Source organism: Sinohyriopsis cumingii, chromosome 2 (genome assembly GCF_028554795.1).
Source record: "Sinohyriopsis cumingii isolate HCF-2022 chromosome 2, ASM2855479v2, whole genome shotgun sequence".
In the NCBI taxonomy this organism is placed as follows: Eukaryota; Metazoa; Mollusca; class Bivalvia; order Unionida; family Unionidae; genus Sinohyriopsis; species Sinohyriopsis cumingii.
Genome location: NC_142962.1, coordinates 117287844 through 117304086, shown reverse-complemented (window position 1 = coordinate 117304086; position 16243 = coordinate 117287844). Strand labels below are relative to the sequence as shown.

The following is a 16243-nucleotide window of genomic DNA, read 5'->3' as shown; positions in this document are numbered from 1 at the left end:
TCAGAACTGGTGAATGAAACCTTGATATATCGTCCGTTTTATCGTCGAAAATGGCGGTTAGTGCCCGAAAAGTTAGAATCAACATCGTGAAATTTTCAGTTTTAATAAGGAATCACATATCTTGTTAGATATTTTCGGAAAAAATATTTTCTCAGTTCACTGTAAATAATAATATTGTATATGTGTACGGCGAAACAGCGATCAATGAATTATAGTAACTGCTAACAGGTGGCAACACTGAATGAAATGAACACTAATTAAATATGTCTTGTCAGGGGAAATTAGTGTTTTAATCTTTTCATTGTGTTGCAGTGTAAGCAGTATAATCGTTGCATGTTCTCTTCTATTCAAACATGAAAAGAGTCAATTGACCGTCACATCGATGCCCGCGAGCACATCTGTGAGAACCTAATTAAGTGCCGGCTGCATTTTGATTGACGACTTGGGAAAGTGTTTGATGCATTGTAAAAATCAATTAAAATAGACCTGCTTTGTTTTATCACGTTAAGTCGGTCTTTTGTATCAAATCAGGTAAAAGACGTACAATACAAAAGTTCAAAGGAATGCGAATCCTACATGCATAAACTCTTGTGGTCAATATCGTGTCTCAACATCAATCAATTTAATTGGACCAATCGAACATGGTTTCAAATAGTATGTACTTATTGTCATTAAAGTATATATTAATCAGTAATTTATCCTAATCATTGGTAAATGTGATCATGGAGAGCAAGGGAATCAAGCGAAAGGCGTACTCGGTGAATGAAAAGCTTACTGTCATAGAGAGGGTTCGTAATGGTGAATCAAGATCAAAAGTTTGTAGTGAACTTAAACTTGCAGAGTCGACACCCAGAGGTTGGCTCAAGGATGAGCAGAAATTTCGGGATTATTTGCATGAAGTTGATTCTGATGATGGATTTAAACGGAAACGGGCATGCACTGCAAACGACATAGAATTAGATGATGCTGTGTACACCTGGTTCACACAGCAACGTGAACAAGGTGTTCCAATTTCGGGAACAATTCTCAGGGCCCAGGCAGAGAAAATGGCCAAAACTATGGATACTGATTCAGATTTCATGGCAAGCCATGGATGGCTTTGGAGATTCTAGCGCCGACATGGAATAAAACAAAATTCGTTGTCGGGAGAGATACGCTCAGCAAATCAGGCGGCCGCATCTAGTTATCCCAACCAACTCCGAGAGATACTGACCCGTGATAGATATACAGACGACCAAGTTTATAATTGTGATGAGGCTGGTCCATGCTATCGGATGATGCCAGACAAAACTCTAGCTACCAGAGATGATACACACAAAAAGGAGGGTTTCAAGCTGAACAAAGAGAGATTAACACTTTTGTTTTGTGTTAACAAAACTGGCACACATAAAATGAAACCATTATGTGTTGGCAAATACAAGTCTCCCCGTTGTTTTCATCACATGAATATGGACAGCCTTCCATTTGTATATAGAAATAGTGGAAATGCATGGAAGACTGCAACAATATTTACGGAGTGGTTTTCTAAGATGTTTGTCCCCGCCGTCAGAAACCACCTGCGATCCAGGGGCTTAGAGGAGAAAGTTCTTCTGCTATTAGACAATTGCCCAGCAAATATTGTCGTATTCTCACTCGCGTATTTAATTTTTTTTTTTAATATATTTTTTTTTTACATGTCTGACGTTTAGACCCATTAAATTCATGGTTGGTAATGGGTTATCTTTGTGAATTTATTTTTTTATATTTTACTCTATCTATCTATCTATCTATCTAGTGATAGCAGATTTTTTTTTAGAGCAACACAAGTTTTGACGTTGTCATTTTTCAATATGAATATTATCTTTTTTGATAAAAGAAATCTTGATTCATTTTGAACAAACAATAAAACTAGAATGTATCCAAATCAACACAAAAAGCAGTGACGTAATACACAATGTGTTTAGCGATAGACGTTAAGAGTACTGATAGCTCGTGGAATAATGTTTGTTTTTACGATCTTTTCAAGATACTTTATCCAGAAATTAAAGGTAATTTATAAAGAAAAATGAGCAACACCTTTATAAAGAAATATTTATTCACAGTTATTTTCAGCACGATTATAAAACGAGTATTTAACAATGCAAACCCCCCCCCCCCCTTCGCCTCTCTCTATCGATCTCCATCTCTTTATTAGTTTTTTTTATAGGTCCCTCGGTAACTCGCGCCCTCGCTTATAGTGCGGTCGATGTTTTTGGACCCCATTGTGCGCGAGTTGTCGAGGGAGCGGTGTACATTGCAATGGACGATATAGGAAAATTTTCACTTATTGGGTATCATTGGGCATATGTAAAACCCAGTAGGTTTTTCTACCTATTCTAATGGATTTAACGTTATAGTTAAGGATCTACTTTTGAAGATAGGGGCCTAGTGGTCTAAAGCGCTCACTGTGCCAGATCACCACCATCTCACCTTCTCCAAGGCTTGGCTAGCATGGGTACGTGGGAAAGCCTGCCAGTAGCTTCTCATGGGTCGGTGGTTCTTCCCAGGGTTTTCCAGGGTTCTTCCTCCACCAGTTATACTGGCCGCCATGTATAGCCTATCTAGTGCTGAAAAGTGGCGTTAAACCCTACAACAACAACAACAACTTTTGAAGATGCTTACTTTGGGACAGACGGTCACACATTGCCCCTCCATTGTGTAGTTTACATAATTGCTTACTTTGGGACAGATGGGCACACATTGCCCCTCCATTGTGTGGTTTAAATAATTGCTTACTTTGGGACAGATGGGCACACATTGCCCCTCCATTGTGTAGTTTACACTTTATTGCTTATTCAGCAAGATTTTTGAGATTATGCAGAATGATTATGCCAGGAAATTGGAACTTGCAGACATAGTGCTCTGTAAGACTGCTACAGGTGAAATAACTGGAGTATCAAGAATGTGATTCTAAGATGGTTAATACAGAGACAATTTCAGACACACTAAACCTATACTATTTACACCAAAGGACATACTGGCTAACAGAAACTCAGTTCTGATTTTTTTTATATTGCTATCAGCATCACCCCATAAATAAAAAAAAAGCCACAGTCTTATATATTTCTAATTTAGTTCATGAAGAAAGGTTTAATCCATATGTGCAATATTGGTCAGTTGATTTAAAGTGCTACAGAGAAAGCAGAATTTTGTGTTCACAAAACAAAGTAGTTGGTGAGGAAAACATTATTGTATACCTGGATTTAAGGTGATGTGCATTTCTGTAAAATTCAACAAAGTAACTGGACATAAAATGCTATCAAGTTATCGACTGTGATAAAAATATGTACCAGATTAAATGGATAATTGTCAGTAACATACTAAGTTTCTCCAGCAAGAAACATTTTCATGTGCATACATTAAAAGAGATCGCCCGCTTCTTTAATAAATTAAATAACTTATGCTGTTTGGTGGCATGGAATGGCTTGGAGCTTTACAACACAGCAACACAAGTAGGCTATTTAATGCCAAGACCATTGGAATCGAGTACCTTGCCCAAGGACACACCATGGTAACTTACTCAGGTAAAAGTTATGGCCTGTGGTTAAAAAGTAGATGTGCCAAAGGTAAATTTAATCAGCAAGACTATATAACCATGATAAGCTCTCTCAAGGAAAATTAAGAATAAACTCATATTCAAGGCAGAGATATCTAATTCAAATATTTTTTATCTATACCAGGTAAAGAATGGTGTAACCAGGAAGTGCTGGTGTGTGTTGCTAGGAAGGTACTTCCTGTACTACAAGACAACTGCAGACAAGGTACATTTGCTATATCAATGCTCATCTCGTAAGTTCCACCATTAGTATGTTGTATCACCTGAAAATTATGTAGAGTGATCAGCTTAACATTTAATCACCTTAAGTAAGCATGTTGAATAAATTGAGTTTTAATTACAATACAGAGAGTGCTTTGACTGCCTAGTCTAGTGGAGAGATGTTGCTAAGCCTGAAGAAAAAATCTTTGCTTTTGGAGAATACACACCCCACAACCCCACAAACATATCACCTCCATGCCATATTAGAATTCTGTTCTTCTCAGAAACTTAAGATGTTAACCCAGTAGTTGGCATACCTTTAGATTTAGTCACTTGGCAAAAACCTAGAGTTTTATCACATTTTTTGTTTGTCTTTGCTGATCAGGACATCCCAATGAAAAGGTCAACCTCTTCTATGTGAGCAAATATTTATATATTTACATTTCTCTACAGATATATTACCCAATCATATTAACATGAGGAGTACATACACTGCCTTGCAAATGCAGCACACCCAAGCTGAAGTATGGTGTTCACCATGTATTTTTCCTTGTTTTAGCAACAAAAGGTTCTGAATGGTCATCTGCTTGTGGAGGCAGAAGTGAGACTGAAGTGGTCCATCCATCCTTCCATCTTGCCATTCATCCATTTCCAGATCTCTGCATTTTCTCTGGCATTTATCATAATTTATGGTGTCCAAAATAATTTCAGAGCAACTCTTGACTGATCTCATCTCTATATGGAATCGTCTTTATTTTGCTAATTTATAGGCATCAACAACAATGAGCAGGATCAGGTTTGTGGTGTGCAGACATTCAAGCTAGCAGAATAATCACCCCACCTATATTGTATTGGGTACAATTTACACCATACATGCAGCATGTGCCCATACTGGTCCAAGGTGAGATGGGTGACCAACAAAGCCAAGAAGTTGACCTGTACACTGAGAGAGCCAAGAAAAAAAAAATGCACAAGGATGCATATATTGCTACTACCAAATTGTTGCCAATTTTCTGATTTTAATTTCCTCATGTGGAAAAAACACCTAAGCAAAAAAATAAGGCAGTTAGTGCCATCATGAGCTTCTCATACAGGTACAGACCCACCACTGCCCATGCTTCCACAACCAGAATATAAAACTATAAAACCAATACTAGCATGGTATGATGGCTTAACAAGACAGACCCTTATGAAATGCACTGATATTTTCCTGTTTAGCCAGTACTGGATTTAACATCAGACACTTCATAAGGTATGGCACTAATACTGCCTATGCTTTCTTCTGTCAAGACAGGGTATGGTGATCAATTTTCTGGTACACATAGTGCCAGTACCAAACTAATGAATGAAAGAATGGTCTGGCACGAGGCAAGTCCATCATTGGTCCCAAATCTATTGTGAGTGACCCAGTTCCTGCTATGGCTACTTCACATTCTGGACATCCATTAACCAGTCCCAGAGATTTGATGACATGCATTGTAAATACCTGGATATAATTATCAGAGGATGGACAGAACTCCAGCTTCATTTACTATCCCTGACAACCTGCTTCACTGGCTTGTATGTTGTAAGCTTTGCAGATATTGTTGTTGCTCCAGTTGCTTGAGTTTGAACATTTGATTATAAAAACCATCTTCCTCCCACAATCTGACAATGTCCAGAGAAGGCACAATCTTCCATACATCAGTGGAAAAAGTCTTTCTAATTCTGCATCCAGGGTTCTGTCCTTATCCTGCTGTGTCTGTGGCCTTTCACAGATTTCCTGTATCCATTGATTTCTTTAACTAAAAAGTCCAGTCTTTGTAACAACTTCCACAATCTGGTTGAGTTGCTGACATCCTACATTATTTAGAAAGGCAGCTCCATGAAACAGGTGTCAACATGCCTTTTTTCTCAGCAACAACTCCCATCAAACTTTCATTTGGCTTTTGACAAGTGCAGATTTTTCAAGGAAATCCCAGTTGTCAACAGAGGCATCAAAGTCCAGGAAATTTAAAAACCTTGGTTTGTGTGTATGAACTTTAAATCCTTTCAAAACACATATCAACTTGTTTAAAATGTTGTTGCAATAGGATCCATGATGTGGCGATGTTTCAGCAGTCTGAACACAGCCTGAACCCCACCATCGAGAACTCAACAGATACACACAATTTTGGGAGTCATTCTTCTGCTTGGTTTTCATACTTAAAACTCTAGTTAAAAACTCACTTCTCGGATACATTTCATTTCATGGGTTATTTTCTGAGAGACACCAATGACAAAACATAGGGAGTTTATGATTGGTGCTGACACATCTCAACCAATGGACCATTCTTTGGAAATGACAATATGCTAACCCCACTCTTTTCTGACATACCCCTGAAGAAAAACCCTAGCATCTTACCACAGGATGGGAAAGACTATGCCTCAGCGACCCATTGGTTTCAGTTATCATCTCTGTGGGCCTCCAGATCACTTTGGGCACATCTTTTCATTATCAAAGGGGTCATCTTCACTTCATATGACCCATACAAACCTGACATTCTGCAGCAAGAAATAAGCATTCCTCATGAAAAGTGTTGCAGAGATTTTTCACAGCACCAACTCATGGGAAGTTTTACTCCAGACTCTTATTGTTTCGACAGCCAGTGGCAGACTTTGTCCAGTCATAGATCTAAGATTTCAACTGAAATCACAATTTGGAATGAAGATGCTAAGATTGGTCCTCTATGCCATTCGGAAGTGCGGGGGGAATTTTTAACTCAGTCTTGACCTCCCAAATGCATCCTCTCATTCCCATTCACAGATCTTCCCAAAAATACATGAGGTTCACATATATTGAAATCATTGTACAAGTTTACAACATTCCCTTTTGTTTTGAGTGATGTCACACATCGGAACCACCAGCACAACACATCTGTGACATCCAATTGCATGAGGATCATTTTACAAAGGACAATGAGAGTAACCTTCTATAGCAAAACCTGAAGTTCCTCATTTTGCACAGGTTTCACCTCTTGGATTATTTGTCAAATCCTGATCTCACTCCATCAAAGCATTTCATTCATCTGATTGTTTAGTGTAGACCCTCATGAATAGAGTGTCTCCCTCTGAATTATGCCTTGAAATATTATGATTAGAATCTACAGTTTTCACAGAGAATCAGATTTCAGCCAGGGAATTTTTCTTCTTGTGGGATGCCTCAATGCAGACATGGTTCTCCTTGTTCTGGATTTTTGAGGCTACTGCAGATGATCCTTGCATCCCAGTGCTGCCCTCTACACCAAATGATCAAAGTTTACGACACATGAGATTCCACAAAAGAAATGAGAGGACCTCAGTTTACCTACAGCAGGTATTCCACTGTGGGATCAAATGCCAGATATCATGATTGAACAAACACCAGTGCAACAAACTGGAGAGCCCACATGTCTTACTTCCATATAGTGAATGGGTTGGGATCCTTAAGGACACTCACTACAAATCAGTCTCCTGGTGTCATGAAGGCCATAATGAATGTCTTTCTATCATGGCAGGAGATATTTTCAGTTAGTTAAATCTGTGCTTGTTGGGATCCACCTCTTGTGGCCCTATTTTGATGAGGTGCAGCACCAAGGTTCTCAGCTTCAAATCATTAGTCCCAGATTTAAATGCCTGGGCTGGAGTGCCACTGTTTGCTTCCCTCACATGTGAAAAATCATAAAACAATGACATCATGAACCAAGCAGTAGAGATTCCCAGAAAGATCCTGCCTTCTCATCTCCTGAAACAATCCACATGCAGGTTTTCCGTCCTTAAGCAGATAGGTTGAACCTGGCAGCCTGGCTTACATGAAACAATTCCAAAAAATTAAAAGTTCTTTGAACAACTGCTGGACATGAACAAGAAGGTCTATAGTTTGGTTGAATATAAGGGAAAATCGAGAGTTTTCTACCAGTGGTTCAAGCAGAAACATATTTATCTCTTAAAAACCTCATAACTACAAATAGCTAACTTCCTTCTATGGCTCTTTGAGGAGACATTAATTTAGTAGCTTCACAATGATGTGGATTACTCTTCTTCTGCAAAATGTGGGAATGAACATTTTTTCCAAAACCATGTACACATATCACATGCTAACTATATCCTATATCTAACACAAAACTCAATACTTAAATTACATAGATGGAGATGGGGCCATTTTGGGAGTAAGTGGATAAAATCCTCTCCAAAACATATTCTCCTAACATATTAAAAAAACAGGTGATATATTGAAAGAAAAAACCAATTTATATAGCAAATAATAATTCTTTGATAATATTTATCAAATTATAACATGGGCACACCTTTCAACATTCTCACTGGTTATATCCCTGGACAAGTATGCACAACTAGTCCAGTTGTAACTAACAGTTGATGGGATTTAGCACAAGTCCCTCTGTCCAAGAGGGAACCATTCCAGTCTGACTTCGGACAAGTGGAGCAGATGACTTTTTGGCACTTTTGTTGCTAAAACAAGCCAAAAGATATAATGTATGCATTTTTACCTTGTGATTACTGGATTGCAAGGTAGTGTATACACTCCTAATATATTGTCATAGCGTGCTATTTAAAAACATTTTTTGGTCTCTGCTTTTAAGATGATGGACTAGAAGGCTAAGTAACTTAAACACTTGGTTTCAGTTATTACTTTTGTACAAATCTGCTCACACTTTGACATTATATAGATTTAGTACAGTATAGGTATAGGAAGCAAATGAAAAGATTGCAATAAAAAGAATGCATCTTTACCATTTTTATATAAACTATAGGGTTAGATAATTTCACTTATGACCTTAAATCCCCAAAGGATTGATTCAGTGGAAATCATGTTTTCTTTCTTTCCTTTATAGACTCCATTTGGTCAAATTCATCTGCAAGATGCAAGGCTTGAGGATGTAGACACATCATGCGACTCAGATGATGACTCAGACACCCCTGTGGAAAGACGATATGTGGTAGCAATATGGCCATCCTACCAACGTTCACCCACCTACCTCATCATGCCAACCAGACAAGAAAAGGTACATATTTATAGACATAATTTTTGAAGAAAGAGAAACATCAGTGGTGTTTTAGGTTTAAGCATTAAGGGTCAGGTTTTGTATTTAGCCATTTGTTTCTGAAACTGTGCATATATAATCATGAAACTTCATGTCTGCATTGTGCTTGAGGTTTACTATGTAGCGCACCCCTAGCAAAAGTAAATCACAGTAACCTGGTTGCCACACCAGCCAGACCACTGGTCTGATGCCAATTAATTTTGTGGCAGACTAACAAAAAAATAAATGGGCAATCTGTCTGGCTAGTTGGATATTTAGGTATATGGACTAAATTAACTATAAATAGTATATTTTATCGTATTGAAAGAAATAATAGAAACCATGTGAAAATTAAGTAACCAGGAATTGTCACTAATGTCAGTAAGCTTGGTGGGGTTCTGGAGTTTTCCCTACCGTGATTCTAACCCCACCCTGACACTATTAGTGAAAGTAATACAACAATTGTGGGGGCAGAGCTGCAAACTGGTTCTGATAACCCACTAGTGGGACAAATCGTGTGTCATTGATCAACTCAGTTTAACAGTAGATGTACCCAGGAAAATCCCAGCCGAGCCAAATTTACTCAGACAGCCACTGTCATGGGTATTTCATTCCTATCCAGACTGTTCCCTTCATTTGTGGCTTTTGTCAGGACAGATCTGTGAACAAAGGAATTCCATCCTATGAGGGAAATGGCATATCTTCAGGGACTGGTGCAGAGTCAACAACTTGATCCATTTCAATGCCTCAATCCCACATTTGGCTGATAACTTTCTCTGGTTATTTGAGGAGACACAATGAGTCCTGAGTACTAGCAATAGCTACCACTTAACGTATTTGCTGGCCTAAAAGTCGATGCGGAGTACAAGTCGAATCAGCAAATTTGGCAAACTTTCCATCCTTCGTTGTTATATAAGTCGATGCTGAGAAAAAGACAACAACACCTTGGAATGTGTTTTCCACTTCGTTCCACACAGCATCACAAATGTTATTCTACCTGTAATTCAGTAACCTTTCCAGTCAGGATCATCAAATGTAATGAAAAGTACCTAATTTGTTTCACAAGAAGTATTTTACATGTATTATGTTGTTGTTGTTGTAGGGTTTAATGCCATTTTTCGGCACATGACACGCTATACGTGGCGGCCAGTATTATTGGTGGAGGAAGAACATGGGGAAAACCATGGAAAGAACCACTGACCCACGAGAAGCTACTTTCAAGCTTTCTCACATACCCACATTAGTAAATGTATTATGTACTTTTAGCTACTTATAATAATGCTGACCCCAAAATTTACTGAGTTACAGATAGGATAAAACTCAAGATGCTGTGTGGAATTAAATTATAATAACTTCTGGTTTCAAAAATATTAAAAGTATCACTGCATGCTATTTCAGATTAACAGCAATAGGGAAATTGCATCATTAATACTAAAATGCATTTTCTGGGGGTGGGGTGGGGTTGGGGGTGGAAGGGAAGAGAGATAGATAAATAAATATGGTCCGATATACGAGAGAGAGAGAGATCAGCTCGTCATTGATTTTTTTTGTTCTTTTTTTTAACTTATTGCCTCGTGTTGGTGAAGCTTTTGTCATAGAGAGAAAACAATAATAAATGAAACAGTAAATGTAAACTATGAAATACATACCATACTCTTTCAGGGTTTAAATATTCACAATAGTTATATCCATATAGTCTCCATTAGGTTAAATCCCAAGAATGACTTTTTTTCATGATGTCTAGTTTACTTTGCAAGTATAATGACCTTTCCATTCCCAACAATTAAGATTTTGTTTAAAGTGCATGTACTCTTCCTGTACTTTGGAGGCAATTGTTTTTGATCTTTGCTCATGCTAGATGTCCTTTAAATTGTTAAGTTGGCAAGTTAAAGAAACTGTATGGTACGGTATTCATAATACCCATGGGTAACATTAGTTCCCTGTTGGTAGCCTCACTAATCTGATCTGGTCTGCAGAATCTTGACCCCAAACAGGTGTTATCTTGGAATGACTGAACACAACCATAGCATATTTAATTAGCATGTTCTTGTTGTTGTAGGGTTTAACGCCATTTTTCAGCACAAGATAGGCTATACATGGCGGCCAGTATAATTGGTGGAGGAAGAACCCTGGAAAACCCCGGGAAGAACCACCGACCCATGAGAAGCTACTGGCAGGCTTTCTCACATACCCACGTTAGCCGAGCCTGAGACTCGAACTCACGCAGACAGAGGTGAGATGGCAGTGATCCATAAAGGTGAGCGCTTTAGACCACTCGGCCACTCGGGGCCCCAATTAGCATGTAAATACCACTACAAAGGCATGTGATTTCTTTAATAATGAAGTGGAAACACACATTAGAAGGAATTGCTTAACTAGTGGTATTATTGATAATGGAATATGGTATTGCACTTGTATAGAGGTAAGTGAATAATACTGATTTACAATTGTGAAGACATCTCTGTCTGTCTATCTGCCTATTTCTCTCTCAGTAGGGCATACAGATTATTTGATCATTAGGTGCAAGAAGAAAATGGTGATGGTATATGTCTTTGTCATGGCTATTCATCTTTAAACTTGTAAATTCTAATGCACATATATGTAATTGAATTTAAACAACATATATTACAAACAACGTACATTACTGGTGTATGCTGCTTTAGCGCAATTACATCTAAACTATGTTAATTTTTAATACTGATGATCATGTAATTGTTTAAAATACTCACTGTGGGATCCTATATTTGTTCATACACGATCTCTTCCCCAAAATGAAATATTTTGTTCACATTATTTTTCATACAAAAAATATGATAATCCGATTTGGATGACATAATCCATATATGTCAATTCAGAGTATAAGATGAAGCTAAGATTTTCTGGTCAGAAAGTATCATCTTGTAGGCCAGCAAATACAGCAATGATTTCTGAGACTTTCAAGCATCATTGCACAGAAGATATTGGTTATAATAAAAGTCCATCAAATAGGTATTTTGGACTTGAACAGACTAGGATTACTGATGTTTCCAAAATTAAATTTCTTTTGGGGTTTTGGCCCAGTTCAGACAAGTGGAAGCCATTATCCAGAACTTTGTTTAAGCTGAAGCTCCAATTGTGCATGCAGTGTAAGTGAGTTACATGCTCTTTCACTGCACCCTAACCATCTTGAGCTCAGATTGGATGGTTCTTTCGTGTTAAATGACACAGCCAGGCATTGAAGCACAGAATAAATGGGCTATCAAAGAGTAATCATATGCACCATCTTTTCAGTACTTGAGGGAAGCAAGCATGCTGGATCCTTTGTGTGCACTCAAGCATTCATTGAAGTGCACAGTGAACATGTGGAAAAGGAAAATGATTATTTCGCCTGTTGAAGACTGGGAAAGAGGATATCATCTCTGGAGCCCTTCCATTGTGGCTGAAGTGGGTTATTCTTTTTAGTGTATTTTGACCAGAGTTTTTTTTATAAACATTTTGGCTGATGAAATTAGAAGTGACCTCCATGAGCCCTAATTTTGAATGCAATATTTTGATCCAAGATATAATAGAAGCCATTGGTTGTCTAGTGCAGTCAACCTTCTTGGCTCAGATGACCACCAGATACAATTAACTTCCTCTGACATGGGGAGTGTCTTAGCTGGGTATGGGTGTCATAGATCACATGACACACAGTTATGCTACTTGTCATGTAGGAGAATGGACTGTCCTTCATGTAGAGAATCCAGCCATTCTTCCCTTGAAAGGTGCCCAAGATAAAAGTAGAATGTTTTGCATTCCCTTCTCCTCTTATGACCTAATGTCCTAACATTAATGTGAATTGGGAAATCTAAGGAGAAAATAAATTTTTAAGTAAATTATATTCTTTGAGAATACTTATCTCATCACGTTGCAAATGAAACCTTACCTGCCTCCCCACAAATGTTGCATCCTACCGTTGTATTGTACAGTTTAAAACTGTTATTATCTAGCAGTAGTCAAGGGGATGTAATGGGCAAAAGTTTCATGCCTTGGTTATGTACTGCATCAGAAAGACCACACTTTTTTGCCTTTTCTGCAGAAGGTTGGATTTGGGAGGGAGCTAACTAGTTTTCCTAACATTAATGTGATTCGGTAAGTATTCTCAGAGAACTAAACAAAATTTGGCTATCTTGTTGCAGTGAACATTTGGGACTTCATATTATGCGGCAATCAGACAAGTGGAAAGTAGCAATGCTATAGAAATGGTTTCCCAAAGAGCCCTGATAATAATAGTTTTATTCCAATTGTACCTGACTTTCATTTCAGAACTCATGGCTGTACCATCTAACTGTTGCAGCAGGAGGTGGAACAGGCAATGTAGGTACTGATTATGAACAGCTGATTGCCAAGCTGATGGAAGTGGATGGAGATGCTCGTAGGTTTTAAGCATTCACAATAAGTTCTTCTGTTAGGAAAGTGAAAATGAATTTGCCCTGTGATTTTTTAAAGACATTTATGAGTGACAGATTATGACTTTTGAGATCTCCCTCACCATAGGAAGGAAGTTCTGACAGTGTTATCTTGTAGCACGAGGCAAAATTTATTGCATGCAATGTTGATAGCAGTTGCACCAACAAACTCTTGCACATTCACAGGTATGTGTTTTAATAGCTAACTGACCATTAACCCTTTTCCAAAACAAGTTACCACTGCCCAATATTTGTACAATGATTTTACATGCGGCTATCATAAACATTTGCTTGTGGCAAATTGCCAACTCCAGAGATGTGCAGACTGTAGGTTATGGCTCTTGAGACTCTCAAAATACTAAGATTTAAGTATTTTAGATGTCCCAAGAATTAAAACGTCAACAATTGGCAAAAAATCTTTTAGATATGCAACTGCCATACTATGGAATGAGCTAGCAAACTACTCTAGAGAGCAATCAAACTTTAATTCATTGCGATCTTTAATTCTGTCCTGGAATAGTTTGTAATTGCTGTAAATAATACTCCCCTCCTCCCCACCATATGACAGTTAATGTTTGTGTTGAGCTTGTTGTTTTTCTGTCCTTGTCTGATGTAATAATCTACTACCATACTGTTCGTTCCTTTCTTTTTCATTAGGGCATATGTTGCATCGCAATTTACTTTTTCAGTCCTAATTTGGAGCTTTTGCATTTATTTAAATTGCAATTTTGATCAATAATCTTAATTTTTTTTAAAGCCTAAATTATGGGTTTTAAACTCACTATTACTGATTTTTAAAATGCTTTGTCCAGTTTGGATTATGTATTATGATGTGTTTGGATGTCTTGTTAATCAATTTGTTGTAATGCCTTATTTGTTTTATGTGATCTCAGTAAAATGTTCACAAAAGCCTATGTTAAATTGTTGTTTTAAATCATGCAACGTTAAATAAATCTTATCTTGTGTTTATTTGCCGTGTTGAGCTATCACATCACTCCATATCTGTAAATGTTGATATTGTAGTGTTATTAAATTTCCACAAATGTAATAAATGCAGCATATTTTGGATTACAGATTGTAACAAATTAAAACCATATTTGAATGTACTATCGTTATTGACTATACTGTAAAAAATATTTTCCCAACTTTTATCGCTCAAAATTCTTGAATATTTGCTTGTGAACATTTAATGATTTGCAACATTTTGTGAATCAGAATTAAATATTTACAGATTTTTAGCTAATTTCGGAACTCTGCCAAGGAATTAACTTCATTTTTCTCCAGGACCAGAAAAGAGACAGATTTTTTTTAAATATTGAAGTTTTAAAGGTAAAAACATAGAATTTGTGATGTCTTCAGAATGTTAATTTCCAAAAGAATTATTCTACTCAAAACCTAAACTATTCACAACTGTTCTGCGAAATAGACTGTCTCCCCAACATGGCCAAAGCCTGAATGAGGCAGCAGTAGACAAATTTTGTTAAATAGGTTCACAAAGGTACCATTTTCTGGTTCATATTTAAATTATATTACAGTTAATTCTCTGCTACTTTAGGTGAGATATGTTTGCTTTTGAAAAGATTATTAGATTTGTAATATGGTACTGTAATATTTGTTTTCAGATTCTGTATATTGGAAACATCCAGTTCTACTGCACGCTAAAGATCCTATGAGAACACCCGTCACAACACTTCCATCTGTTGAACTTCAGAGAAAAGCGGTGGAGCTATTTCAGGTACTGTTAAGATATCTTCATTTTGTTTTTGTCTCATTTGTGTTTCATTTGTATTCCTTTTGAATTTGTATTTCAGCTATCATCACATCATTTTTTATTTAGTCTTAAAATTGCATTTTGTTGTTATGTTTATCATGTCCATATATTATTTTCCTTCATTTTGTTCATTTGGAATGCATTTATCAAGGTCTGGATTTCCATTTTAATATTAAATGTAGATAACCAATGCTCATAAAATCCAATAGCCCGCTGTCCAGGGTCCCTCTAATTTTAGATTGGGCCTGTCCAGCATTCTAAGTGAGGTGCCCGTCGCGCTTGTAGATAAACACTAACTTGCCTGAGGAAACTTTAATTGTGATTATGAAATGTGTAAATGTATTTTAAAGATTCTGACATACATGCCATAACATGGCGCAATCTAAATCAGATCACTATGTGAAATTGCAATCAGATTTTAAACAAATTGAAGGATGGCATATCATGCTAAAAATACAATTTTGTACTCCCAAACCTCTCAACATGGTTTTGTTTCCAGAAAACACAATTTTCAGTAATCTTCAAAAACGGAAGAAGAAAAAAAAGTAAAAGAAAACCCCACCACTTTCAGTATATGCCCGCTACATGTAGCATGTATAAAGGGTAAAGAGTCATGATTGGAGCTGATCTAAAACCACCCGTTGGACAGTTTAAATAGCAGCAGTTAAAGGTAAAGAGGTCAGGTATAAGCCACCATTTCACATATTACTTAACTGGCTGACAATAATTATTTGCTTTGGTAGGATCAGGAAGTGGAACAACCCATTATAGGTAAATCAAGAGATGCTAGATGCGTGTACAAGAACAAAAAATATTGCATATCATTTCCTTGAATGAGAATGTTTAAACCATATGTATTATATTTTTGCCAAGTTTGTGAACAGCAGCAGCATTTCTTTGAACTCAGATTTTACTGCAGAATGCAAAAGCATGATCATTTCAGATCTTAGAATAGCGTCCAAGTGTAATTCATTTTTGAAGTCGATTTAGGAAGCAATTAACTATCAGCAAAGCCCAACCAAAATAAATATCAGAACTCTTGGTTGATGGAGTTTTACTTTGAGAAGCATGCCAGCAAAATAAAAATAAAAAGATGAGGGGAAAGGGGTGCTATTCTTTGTATGTACTGCAAACAACAGACTGACATACGTCAACTTGGTTCTGACCAGGATTCACTCAGAGAATCTAGCAGAGAAGTTTGAACACCAGGACCATCCAGGTCCTGGTGAGT

At 37.2% G+C, this 16243-nt stretch overlaps 1 protein-coding gene across 3 annotated transcripts in view; it reads left to right on the top strand.

The window, feature by feature from the left end:
• The window catches only part of LOC149805675 (pleckstrin homology domain-containing family H member 2-like), a 349103-nt gene that overhangs the window by 274826 nt on the left and 58034 nt on the right, over nt 1–16243 (top strand). For all 3 annotated transcript variants that reach the window (XR_016419762.1, XM_089950325.1, XM_089950326.1), the window contains 4 exons: nt 3699–3779; nt 8626–8796; nt 13099–13207; nt 14864–14976. Coding sequence is in view for 2 of the 3 variants with exons in the window: in XM_089950325.1 (XP_089806451.1) it covers nt 3699–3779; nt 8626–8796; nt 13099–13207; nt 14864–14976 (474 nt within the window). In the remaining variant the exon portion in view is untranslated. The remainder of the gene's footprint in view (nt 1–3698; nt 3780–8625; nt 8797–13098; nt 13208–14863; nt 14977–16243) is intronic.